The 13,745-nt window shown below is 43.3% G+C and overlaps 1 protein-coding gene across 2 annotated transcripts in view; it reads right to left on the bottom strand.

Annotated features, from left to right (window-relative positions):
- The window catches only part of tox2 (TOX high mobility group box family member 2), an 89,890-nt gene that overhangs the window by 30,459 nt on the left and 45,686 nt on the right, over positions 1-13,745 (bottom strand). For both annotated transcript variants that reach the window (XM_084543370.1, XM_084543371.1), the window contains exon 3: positions 11,452-11,511. In XM_084543370.1, coding sequence (XP_084399496.1) covers positions 11,452-11,511 — 60 coding nt within the window. The remainder of the gene's footprint in view (positions 1-11,451; positions 11,512-13,745) is intronic.

Here is a 13,745-nt window from a genome sequence, read left to right as displayed (position 1 = left end):
AATTCTATTTTCGACATTCAAACATCCTTTATAGTCCTCCTCTGATCAATACAGCACGCTATAGGGAACATTATTTCCAATACACAGTATGCTGTCTGCACAGCGAGCGCAACACAATCTGTAACATTTTAATTAAGAGACAGATCTCCCGACTGTAAGTGTTGCATACCAGCACACCTTTCATTTGAAAGAAACAGATGAATAGACAGTTGGTCTGGGACTGAGAGAGAAAATAACATTGATTGGGGAGCTTTCCAGCTTGTCTTTTATTTGGCACAGATCTCTCCCTCCTTCTGTAACACTGCCTGAGTATTCAAGGCCTTCTGGAGATGGTATTGACTGTGGCTAATGGCTCATTATCTGTATATTCTTCTCCTTATTAGATTATTGTTGTGATGCCGGTAGAAATTGGGATTTAGGACATCACCCAGTTCATATTAAATTGTGTATCCATTTTAGAGATGCCCCGCTGTCAGATATGATTCATATGTACAATAAAAGGCTGCATGCCTTTTAGAGTATAGATGAAACATGACATCATCGTGGCATTATGTTGTATTTTGAGCAGTTACTCCATCCACAGAGAGTGAATTCGCTGTCTAATTTGATGACTGACTAATTGTTTAAGTCCCTTTTAGTAAAAACTCCAAATATTCTCAGGTTTCAGCTTCATAAATTTGAGGATTTTCATTTTTTTGCTGTTTTTTGAGGAAATAACCAACGTGCACTGACAATATATAGTTCAGTTTTTTTTTTGGTTAGTCTATTGGCCACATGTCATTATCCACATTTTATTTTGTGGACTGCTGTGAACATTTCCACTAGCGGGACATCGAGTGACAAAATAAGAGCATAAGTGCTGCATTTTCTGGCTGCTTCCTTGTGTTCGGCACAGACGAAGAGTTTGGAGTCCTCCCAAGCCAACGTTTGTTTCAGCGAGAGGGCGGGACCGACAGCTCGAAGACAGACGATGACATATCTGTCTTACCACTAATGTGCACTTATCTGCCTATGAGGAGAGCTTTGTCACGGTGGTGATTTATTCCTAAAATCCCCCCACACGCCGCTGCCACTTCCATCACCTCCGACACTCTTCGTTCCAACACCTTCCTATATCCACCATTCAGCGCCCTGCACACAGACACGGAGTCAGGCCCCCCGTTATCTCTCCTTCCCATGCCGTCCGGTTTGAGAAGGAAACTGTGGATTTATCTTTGGGATGAATTTAAGAGCGTTGTCTTTATTCATTCTCTCTGCCATCTCTCTCTCAAAGGAGGATTATACTGTGTATTTATGAATGGTCCTGCTTACTAGTGTGCACAGAGCTCTTGTTTTAACACAGAAAAGGCAAATAGTGCCTGTCCGACTACAAAGATCGCTTCCTTTCGAATGTCTAATCGAAACATTGCGATACTCGTTCACGTTTTCCTTTTTCTTCTTCTCCCTTTATCTGTCCATCTACCGCTGTCAGCTCAGGCTTAATTAAAGCCATGGCTTTTCTTCAGCTACAATATCATGTCAGGGGGTATCAACACTCCACAGAGTCTTCTCTCCCAGAGCCCAACAAGAGGGGAGGGGCAGAGGGCAGGAGATCCAGTTACAGCCACCCTACACCTCCACTTTCCTCTTCCTCTCCTCGCTGGCCCAACCCCAGTCCGATCTGTCCCTTGTAAAGTCCAAACAATTCTGGTCCATGCTCCACATCACCCCACCCCCCCCAACCAACCCCGATAACCCCCACTTCCACCTGTCCTTCTGTCATCTCATCCCTTTCTAAAGCGGCCCAGCTGCATTATTTATCCGTCGCTATGTTACTATTAGGGAAGGAGAGCGGATGGGGAGAGGATGGGGACGCACAGCCACCACATGCTCGATCTGTGTTCAGGAGGGAGGAGAGACAGCGAAACAATAATTTCAAAGTCACACGCTTTCTAGGAAATAAATTCTGTGGAGAAAGTAGGGAAAATATGGAGGGAATGGAGAGAATAATTAAGGTGAGCACCAACTGTCCAAAGTCCAAAGATGCAGATGGCCCCATTTGCCCTGGATACTGAGCTGATTACTAACTAACCTCCCGTCGACTAATTGCATGTATTTCCCCCTTTTCTTTTATGTTTCCTTTCCTTCTTCTCCCTCGTGTATCCTGTTCCCGGTGCTCGTCTCACTTGTCAGTCAAGGTCAGGAGGTCATCCTCATCTGATCGCGTGTCAGAACCGATTAGAATCAGAGCTTTTGTGCCATGTCATATTTCATTATGCATTTGACTCATCTCGTGGGTCAGGGGGTCAGTATGATTTGATTGGATGACAGAAATGATATAATTTGTGTTTAACCCTAGGCTGTATGAGGCTCTGAGTGGTGTACTAATGCATTTTGCAAAGACGGGGCAGGCCCTCTCCACGAGCGACTAATTTGAAGTGGCACACCGCAGAGTTGAAGGAGAGCCAGAGCCATTGCACAACATGCTGAGGTTATAAGGGAGGCTTTATCAAATAATAAACACAACCTCCCTTGTCCCTCTGTTTCTGCCCATTTCTCATATGCCTTTTTTTACTCTGCACACTGATGCAAGGGCCCAGACATTAGCGGCCTTCTGCGCGTAAATGTGTGATGTTTGATTCACTGAAAATGTGTCAGTGGCCCTCTTATCAACTGTTGTCTGTGTTTATTCCTCACTGTCTAACAGCGCTTGATTTTGGCAAGAGAGGAGACTAATGGAGAAGTGCTGTCAGCAACAACAACCACATCATTATTGCTGGACATTCAACTGGAACACAACATTAAAATCACTGCCAAATGTCTATGAAAGAGAATAGAACAGAATAGAATAGAATATAATGGAATAGAATAGAATAGAATAGAATAGAATAGAAACTTTATATTTTTCACTGCGTCCACAGAAAGAGTTCAGGACCTCGTGGTACTAACGACACGCAGATGTCGCACTGTGTCAGTGCAAACTGTGATCTCCAGTAATGTGGTCACAAAACAAACCATGGGTGCACGAGATAGCTCAGGTTTCCCAGTAGTCATCGCGAGTGATTGTGATGCCGATGTTGATACTGCTGTGGGTGGCGGGGAAGGAGAGGGGTGGGGGTGAGAGGAGAGAGTGAGAGGGTGGGGGGTGAAGTAGCTGACGGAGAGGAAGAATGGGAGGAGGGGAAAGAGATGAATCCAACATTTCAAATGAAGACCATAATCAAACTTATTGCCTGACAGGGTGAATCTAGAATTACAATGTTACGCTGGCAGACATTGGCAGTATTATTTCCAGATCTGTCTTCCCCTGTTGGGAGCAGCCACGTCCTCCTGAAGAGGGAAGCCTTTTTAAATGTGCTCATTGGCACACCGCTCTGCGAGGCTTTACAAGCCACTGATATTGCTGAGTTACGACTACACAGAAACAGCCTCAACGAGGCCCCAAAACAGCAGCCATTCAACTGTATTTTTTTTTAAATTTTTAATGACTCTTCAGTTATCTGCTCTTTCTGTGCCCACTGTCAAAAATCGTTATTAGCATGTGGACAATAGCGCCACTGTGTCTGAATGACAAAACTAATTATTGTTATAAGAACAAGTAAATGGACAAAAAACAGCAGAATAAAGGGTTGGTGTATCTGTACTGACTGACTCTAACAATGTTGAAAATAACAAAGGGAGCGCTGATGGAGCAGTCATCCAAACAAATGTGCATTATTCTGAGAATTGTTAGGATCCTGTCACCCACAAATAACTCATGCCGCTAACTCTACACCAGGAGAGGGGGGTGGGGGTGTGAGAGTACATATGTGTGTGTGTCATTTAATCTGTGCAGCGAATGTGTGTCCGCACTCATTTCTGTCTGCGCAGAACTGAACGCTTTTGTGAACATTTCCTAGGTATCTTTGTCTTGTTTTGTTTTTAACAAAAAAATGGCTGTAAGGGACTGCCTGCTGTTTGTGTGTGCGGGTGTGTGTGTGTGTGGTGTCAGTGTGTTCTTAAGTGTCTTGCCTCCCTGGTTCGGAGTCAATGAGGCTGTGTATCGGAGGCTGGCACAGCTGGTGGGAGCAGGAGACTAACATCTGGACCCTCGTACTCTCGGTGCCATTGTTAATAAGAGGCTGGTTGTGAGTGGAGGGGAGTGGAGGAGACAGCTCTCCAGTGTCAATGAACCTCCCTGTCTCTCACTAGAGCTCCGCGCTGCAAATCATACTTGATGCATCACAAAAGTGTGCGAAGAAGGAAAGAAGGACCTCCAGCATTGCAGCATGACAGCACGACTCAAATTTGTTAAATTCAGACAGGAAATCTTAGCCATTTTAGCTGGTTTTAGTCAATTTTAGCCATGCTAGCCCATCCATATTCTACACAGCACCTCTTGTTTATCCTGGTTAGCATTTTTGATATGTTAAGTCTCTCCACAACAATAATAATTTAGAGAGATCACACAAAATTGCAGTGGAAGTTGTTGAAGACTTTCATGTCCATCTTAAGGATGAACAGTAATAACTTTGGCGATACCTAAACTTTAACATCCCACTCTTAGCTCACTCTGCTAATAACCATCAAATGTTAGCATGCTAATGTGCTAAACTAAGATTGTGAATAACATTAATATTATAATAGCTAAACATCAGCATGTTAGCCATGCCACTGTGATGAAGTTAGCATGCTAATGTGCTAAACTAAGATTGTGAATATGATCAATATTATAATAGCTAAACATCAGCATCATTGCCTTGCCATCGTGATGAAGTTAACATGCTAATACTGACAGATGTTTGTCGACTCTGCTTTTTCTCTGGTGTCACGGTGGGGTTGGCATTTTTGAGATTTTAGTTTCTCCACAATGTTAGATTATATGGATGACATCAGTCGCTTTTAAAGTTGGTGAAGGCATTCAAACAAGATAGCATGCAAATAGCAGATAATATGACTGTAAATATTCTACACTGGCAACTATGTGGCGTTAGCGACCGCCAGAGAATTCTGGTAGCCTGTAAAAGCGTTGTTTAACTGGTTCAATAGGAGAGATTATACTACTTCATTTCAACTCTCTCCGAACAGAGGAAATAAGTCAACATGGATCGATGTCGGCTCTAGGCTTCTTTCATACCTTGAAGATAGTGATCAATAATTAACCAAGTATTTTTGCTAATGAATCATGGTTCAATGTAACGTTTTCCTATCTAATGGTTTCCCTTTTTTTTCAAAATCATGAGGGAAAACCCATTCGAAGACAAACTTTGTGTTATATATATATACATATATATATATATATGTATATATATATATATATATATATATATATATATATATATACGAGGAAGAAAATGTCTGTGGTAATGAAAAGCCTGAATGGAGACTTTGGCATGTGATCTAGCACAAGAGTGAGTGTCTGGTATCGCATCATTTTATCCAGTGGGGTGAAAGGCCCACACAAACACATTAAGCTCGCCATTAGTTTCATCTGATCACCTAGGGCAACGGGGGGATGGACAGCTTGGCAGAGCAAGGGCCTTACACAAATATACAGCTGTGCATTTATACATAGTGCCATGTCAGATGAGTATTTCAAACAGAGGGCTTTTAAACAGGGCAAGGGAGAGGGAGGAGTGTGAGGCGGGGAGTTTCCAAATGACTGTAAAAATGCCATGGGGAGAGAGCTTTCCATCTTTCTGCTGCCGCGACAAATATGCCTGCACATCTTTTTGCTTTGTCTCCGCACCCTGCTTCGTCAGCGAACGGCTATAGAAATATTTTGGCAGGCCGCTCTTTGTTTTCATTTTCACAAAAGATGTAGTGGGGGAGTGAAAGAGAGAGAAAAGAGAGAGGGGGAGGACAGTAGGGAGAGCCACCGGGTGGGAAAGGTAAAGGGATGTTGTCAGAGGTTAGGGGCATTTACGAAAAGAAGGGTGGAGGTGAAGAGTGGGGAGAGGGGTTGGGGGGAGCTGGAAGGAAGGGGAAAAAAGAGGGGGAGACCAAAAGGATGAGTCAGAGAAGTGGGGGAAGAAGAGTAGAATAAGTGGAAGAAAGTAAGAAACCAGTTTTTCTTGTAAATGAGCTAAACCACGTGAGATGGCATAAAAGGGGCAAGAGACAAGCAGATTTGGAAAATTGGGGTGACAAGTAGAGGGTGAGGTATACCGTCAAAGAATCAATAGGAAAAGGAGGGGCCAGGTGGAAGTGTAGTGGAGGAGGAGCTTGCCACTCTGGTACCCTGCTCCAATCTAAACAGCGGGAGGAAGCTGTAAATCAGCCTAATGCGACCGAGCTGTAATTCAGACCAGCAGGGCCAGGGCGCTAGTGCGGGGACCCCGAACGGCGGGAGTTTACAAAACGCCGCCGCAAGGCTTTAATCAGTGCAACGATCCAAAGATACAGTCTCCCCCAATCAGCGGGCTTCCTGTCAGTCACACACGACTGAACCTGACCAATCAGGCTCCTCCGTGGTTCCAGACATGCTGGCTGGGCTTTGGGCTGCTGCCAAACAAGAGAATTACTCATCTAAACTGGAAAGGTGGAATGGGCCTTTAATTCAGAGCACAGAGGGAAGAGGTGATAGATTTGTCAAAGGTTGGACATAAAAGACTATGGGATCATGTTCTACAATGGCTCATCAGAAACATATGGGGGAAAGATGAGAGGCACGAGGGAGCTTCAGAGGAGGACTTAATCATATTCATAAGTCTGGAGTTTCTACAAGTTTAGGCGCTAGAGCAATGTGACAGACATATCATATCTGTTCCAATCTGTTAGCAGCCACTCTTACGCCACAAAATCTGTCATTAAAAACGAGACAAATAAAAATAACATAAAGCCTCCGTCTGTCATCTCGTCCCATAAACCTAATCATAATCATATCTGTCTGCTGCCCTGTTGAAACAAACTTTCCAGCGATCGCCGAATGTGTCTTTGCTTCTCTGCCCCACATAGCTGCTGCCGGCACGCAAACGCCTTCCTAATTACAATTACAACACCCAAGGGAGCGCCGAAATCGTTGCCAGCAATGACATACAAAATAATAACCGAGACGGGAAATTGCATTAAACTTACCGTGAAAACATCATTTGAACTCCCAACATGTAAAACAGGCGGACGAACTTTCAAATCACTCGTCACCTGAAGCTGCCTTTTCATACTCGCATTCTACTCAAAGGGAAACGAGGGCAAAGCATTAACTTAAAAGTGAGCGGCAAATGCAAATGTGGTCCACTTTATCATCAGGCATTCAAACAGACCTTTTCAACATCCATAATATTTCACCTTTGATGATCGTGGAACGTCCACTGCTCGATGGTAACGCTGAGCTGGATTCCGTTCGGGTAGTGTTGTAGTAGTGGGACTAGTGTGACTGGCTGGGCTACACACACACACTGTGCATGTTAAAACCACATGCAGCGTCTTGGCAGCAAAGACGCTACAGCAGCAGCCAATCAATAAAACCTTGTTACGCTAATTGCAAGATCATAATCTCCGTTCCTACTTCTGCTGAATATCCAAACAGTCACTCCATTAGCCGAATTATTCCCCTGTGCAGTTTCTCCATCTCCACTCGCCTCCCCCCTCTACCTTCCATTTCCTCGCGTTCGTTTTTCTGTGACATATTTCTCTCAAACAGCAGTTCTGCTAAATGAATTCATAAGTCAGGGAGAAAGACATCAAAAGAAAGCATTGTCAAGGTAAAGTGCTGATGAAGTATATTGTTTCTTTCACTTTGCTGTGGAGCTATGAGAAGGCATCGCTGCTCTGTTTAGTATTAGCAGGAGAAAGCTCACTTCTTTTCAGCTAAGACCTTTATCATAAAGAAGAAAAGCTCTCCACTTTGCCAGATCAATCCTCAAGACAACCCTGGAGCATGCCGAAGCTCCACGTCGTCGGTCACTCACATGTTGCAACGACAATGGTCAGTGGCCACAGGGGCAGACAAAGCTTGTTGATGCCAAGATCAGGGTCCACGACCTTGTCATTGAATCACTAACACTTTGTCACTGTGCTGCGGGGGGCGGCATGAGAAAGACTGGAAGAAACACTACGGAGAACTAAGCAGGGTCAGACCCCGATGCTCATGAGAACATCGATATGACAATGGCACTGACCCCATTTCCTTGTGACTCATCACCAGAACATACCCATCTAAGCCTCTGATGTGGCTCCTTGGCCAGACTTAGTCAACAGGGCAACCTATATGAATGTGTCATATGTATAAAAATGGATTCTTATAGGTGATACAGGTACAGATTAAATAGAGCAATTACACAGAGAAACTGAAGTGAGAGGCAGCCGAGCACTGCGAAACTCTTTCACGCGGTTTCGAGGCAGAACCGCTGACCCAAATGCATTTAAATGCAACGGGGGGTAAGAGAGAGAAGAAGAGAAACACTGAGAGAAAAAAAGAGCAGAAGTGGGGGTGTCAGAGAGAATGGGAGGAAGAAAGACAGATAAGTAAAGTGAGATAATAAAGCAGCAAGCGCAGAAAAAGTCAGCTTTAGGCGATGTGATTTGTTTTTGTCTAAGATTGGAATATATTGCGAATAATACAGTGACTGTGTATACTGTACAATGCGCTTTTTGAAGAATAAAAATGGTTAATAAAAATTAGCCCCGCAGCACTCTTATCCCTCTGTCGCCACAAGTCCGTTTCATCTCAACACTTGCAAACAACACGAGTGCAAAACACATTCGGTCGGACTGGCAACACAGTGAAACAGGCTTACTTGCTTTTAATGTGAACTGCTTTCTAAGTGCTATTGTATACACTGCAGCTTTGTTACGAATAATTTTTTAATTCCTTAGAGAATCATTACGGCAACCTCCAGGTCCCAAAGTCAATACAGAAGCGCCAAAAACTGCAGTTCTTCAATTGGCCACTTGAGGCTCCAAAATCCTCCAAAAGTAAGTCAATCCAACAATGAGCAACTATCCAGCCGATATAAACACGACCTGGTACAAAAAACTGTTTTGGTCTCTCTATATAATTTCCCAATTTTGACTTTACGGGTGGGGCTGTTTTTGGATCAGCTGGGTGTTAGGCGTAGTCAGGTGCTGCAAAGGTGGAGCCACTCCACTGAGCTACAAAATCCCTTTTCAGGAATCTTATAGGCAACGTCAAGCATGGTTGGTCTAATTTTATACACGGTCCATGGTAGAGATAAAAATAAAGTATAACTGAAACATTTAGAATGCCTATTAAAATAGCCTTTGTTTGATTTTGCTGTTGATGTATATTATTTCACAATGCAGAGCAGGTTCAGTGTATAGAATATACATAGTAAAACTAGCCACTTGTCACTTGTGCATGCTGCTGTCAATTAAAATTCATAAAGATTTAAGATTTTCCTCGAACCGTCTCAACAAAAGCGCGATTAAAGATTCTTATTATGCATGTGGATTTTTCTATTTTTTTATTTTTTGAGTGTGCCCCTCTACTTCTCCAGTGAATGCACGGTACATTCTTAAAATCTGCATGGGATTAGTACATAGCGCAGAATTAGGACACAGCTAAGGAGGTGCAACTCAGCGATTTTCCTTTTTCTTGCAGCTCTATGTTTTGTTGTTGGAGTGTTCGTCCACCCTTAAGGCCTCCCTGATTCCAGCTGTCAGAGGGAAGGAGAGGCTAAACTTGGTGAAGCGGAGAATAGAGCAAGGCACATGTCAAATATGAGGGGATCTTGAGTAAACAAAGTGTAACACGGAGAAAAGCAAAATCGTCTCTCATCCCATCACCGTCTTTCACGCCATTTCCCTCCCTGTCTCTTTCTCTCCTGCTTCCCTGATCCGTACCTTTCTCTCCCTCACTCTCCATCTTCTGTGCCGAATTTGTGATGCTTTATCTGTCCCTCAGTAATTCAGCAAAAAAAAAAAAAAACACTGCTCACATCAGCACGACTTGTAATCAGTCAATCAGCACTTGAGTAAAGCTACATGTGCTGAATCTAAACGGTTGATAAAAGCAGTGGTTCTTAAGATTTATTTCAGACAGTCAAGTATCCGCATGGAGAAATGTGTCAGAAAGCAGCCTTGTCCCACTGAAAATCACTCTTAGACAGTTATATATGTAGCTGGGGGGAACTAAGTAAACTTTACAATTGCAGAAAAGGCAACATAATCAGCTCTGTGTCTCACTCTGGGCCCTGAGCCACTCTTTAACAAACCAGAGCATTAAGAAATTAAGCAACAACAACAAAAAAAAGCGAATGCAACAAAAACGCAGAACTACTGTAGCCCACGGGTCGGTTTTAATAATTGCAATTGACAGGAACAAATTCCCTGCTCCCCTGTGTATGTCAGATGGGCTTATTCCCAAACTCCTCAAATCCCCCTGTCCAAACACAACCATATGGTCTCCCAGTTGTTCACGAACAGCTGTGCTGCAGTGTATCTGGCAGAGTTGCCATGTTCTGTGGAGGAGCACAGACTCCCCCTCCATTCTGACTTAATAAATCCTTTGCAATCAGGCCAAAATGTTTTCTGCGCTGGCTTTTACCAAACAACTGGAATATGGTGAATTTAAATTCGATGACGGCAGAATTAGCTTAATGTTTGGCTCCTTCTCTCCGCAGGAAGGGAGTCTGAAGACCATTCAGTGCGGAATTTGGAAATTGTTGCTGATTTAGGCTCTCTGGTTTCCAGTTGATACTTGACTAGAGACCTGTACAGAGTGTTTATTTGCCTTCTTCCCAGTACCTGCTGCAGCAGACTCCAGGTTCAATTTGTCGAAGAACAGACAATAGGCCATCGTGTGCATTTTATTCAGGAATCCAGAGTACTTAATTTTTAAAAAGTCATCAATACACTACAAAAATCAAGAATTACTATTTTTAAAGACAGGCTTTGACATAAATAAGCCACTGTCAACTGTCATTTCAGTATGGATGTGAATTGTTTGCCATATGTTTGACTTTGTGTTACTTTAATGAGTTTTGTGTAACAATGATATGTGAGACGGTATTTCCTGTATGTGGTAATGGATGTTAACAAGAAGTTGTTGCCAGTGTAACACCTCACAGGAATCAATGAACAATAAACAATAAACATAACTGGCACACAAATTGGCAGAACACTTGTATGCATATATGTTTCATGTTCTAAGAACGCGAGAAACGAATTCCTGTTCGTTCCACACTGTGACCACCACCACGGCTCATATTAACAATCCTGGGGGAATACTTCAAACTTGGAGTGCATAAAGCATTGAAGAACGCTCTGCGTTACATCTGTCAGCAGAAAACACAGATAAGCTAATTGGAATACTTTTTGAAAGATTTCGGTCCTTTTGCTTTCAGCTGGTGTCACATGACTCCAGTTGTTTTTCAGTAACAACAACTTGTCGTCCATCCTAACAAGCATCAAATGTGCTGTAAGAACAGCAGCGGCGCAGAAATTCTGGCAACAATCTCAGGGAGAAGATGAAATAAGAGAAGAAAAAATAAGGAAAGTGCAGGTAACCCATTAGGAGCAATTTGGACTCACCTGGTTTGGCGGGAGGAACTCATGGTTGTTTTCATTCATGTACATGTTGTCACCATCAAACTGCATCAGAGAGGGAGAGAGAGAGAAATGGATAAGATTTTAGGCTGAGGCCGGCATATCACAACAGAGATAGAAAAGAGAAATTTTAGTCAGTCAGCAGAGATACAGAAACTGTGTAACACAGAAGCCTAATGACAGCAAGTCCTTGGCTTATAGACCTTGATGCTCTGGTGGATGTCAGTAATTACAGTTCATTAGGGACACGTATAATTAGGCCCTGTCAAAGCTTGTGTAAGTCACACTCTTCATCTCGGCTCGCCTGCAGCTTCAGTGTGTGTGTGTGTAAGTCTTCGCGCACCTTACTGCTGCGATTCCTCGGGTGTCACAAGGCGGCAAAGGCACAACAGAGTGATAATCACAACACTGAGCACTCAGCACTTGCACCAGCAGCCATCTAGTTAATCAGCCGGCAAGTTGGCCAGTCACTCATTCCAATACAGCAGATCTGGATCCGCGGATGAAAAGTTTGCAGTGCGTACTGCTTGGATTTATTTTCAATCCTTCTGGGGGCCTAGATCTATGGACGGCAATGTTGGTCAGCCACTTGCCATCTTTGTCCAGACTATATTAGCGTAACAATTAAAGGACTGCTATTCATAAATTGAGTACATGTATCTATAGAATACATCCTAATGACTCTAGGGTCTGGGTTTTTTTTCTGCTTCCACAATTAGGTTCGTTTGCAATTAATTTAATTCCCACTGGCCTGATTTGGTGCTAATTAGCAAATGTTAGGATGCTAACATGCTAAACTCAGTTGGCAAAAACGGTAAACATCTTGCTTTCTAACATCACTATGTTAGCGTTGTCATTTAGCATGTGAGCCTGCTGATATTAAGCATCACAAAAGCAAAATCAAAGGCAGCACTGGTGTAACTGAATGACATATGACATGTAAGTCTTCCAGCATGTTGACCCAGATATTCATCTGGTATGCCGTGCAGTTGCTAGAATTTTCTGTGTTTGCGAAGATTAGTATCTAAAATATTTTCTGTTAATATCACTTAGCGGGCGTTATAACTCGAGTCTTTTGTGCTGCAGTGCAGGTTTCCCGAATCTCCAACATGGAGGTGATGACTAAGACATTCTCATGACCAACTGCATAGTTTGCAAAACAAAAGAGTAGAGAAAAAAGTCTGAGGCCGACAAACATGTTAGCAACCGCAACCCAACCATCACCCACTAAGCTAATCACGCTAACCAATCAGTAACACGGCTGACCAATTCCAAACCAACCCTTTTAGAAATCATGCTAAGCAGTCGCCCAGTACTTTAGTTATACACCACACAGACAGAGGTGAGAGAAGCCTTTAGCTCTTTTGCCCTTTGCCAGAGAAACGAGGACAGGGGAGCCCCGCTAATTTGGTGCTTGAAACACAGAGCTCGCGAAGCCTAAAGGGGGGGCTTAGGCATGAGGAAAGGTGACAGTTTGAGGTTATGAGGGGAGGATGAGAGAGACAAGGGTATATCCCTCAGCTAATGGTGAAGAAGATAGTAATCTTTTGTAAGCATGAGGTCAAGTAGGGAAGATACTGTAGGTATGGGGGGATTGAGAGAGAGAGAGAAAAAAGCAGACTGAATGATAAAAAAAATATAGAAGGAGATGAGGAGGGTTGTAGCAGCAGTGGTGGTAATAGAGCCTGTGGTTGTTCTGGCTGTAGAGTGATTAACACTGGGGTCACAGCCAGAGGCCACAGCTTGAAAGACACAGACGTATAAACACACACACACACACACACACACACACACTCCCAGGGGCCTTCCCTGCGTCTCTGTCTGACACTATTTGGCACCAACCATTTATGAGAAAACAAAACACACCTCAAGACAGCTAGTAGTGGCTGAGATGAATTACTGTTGCTACTGTAAGGTCAAATAACTGGATGGATATGTGCCTACAGTTAGTTACTCAAGCTGTGGCTGGGGACTGAAAATTAACCGCAATATTTTTATAACCATGTTTCACCACATGCAATAGGCCATACTGGCTGTTCCAGGGACTGTGTTCAGCCGTTCAGTGTGAGCCATTTTGGGGATTCTTTTGCATATTTTAATATTTCCATTTAAATTATAGTCACATTCAACCCCAATTTCCTGAATTTTTGTTTCTATCATTACATGTGGCACATTCAGCGCGCCAAACAAACAGCAGAAAGGCATTTCCTTGCTACATTATTCAATTCGAAGCCCAAGTTCCATTTCCCCATTATCGTTCAGCCTGTGATAGAACTGTT

This window comes from Chelon labrosus (genome assembly GCF_963514085.1).
Source record: "Chelon labrosus genome assembly, chromosome: 4".
Taxonomy (NCBI): Eukaryota; Metazoa; Chordata; class Actinopteri; order Mugiliformes; family Mugilidae; genus Chelon; species Chelon labrosus.
Note: the sequence above shows the minus strand (reverse complement) of the source record. Positions and strands in the feature narration are given on the sequence as shown.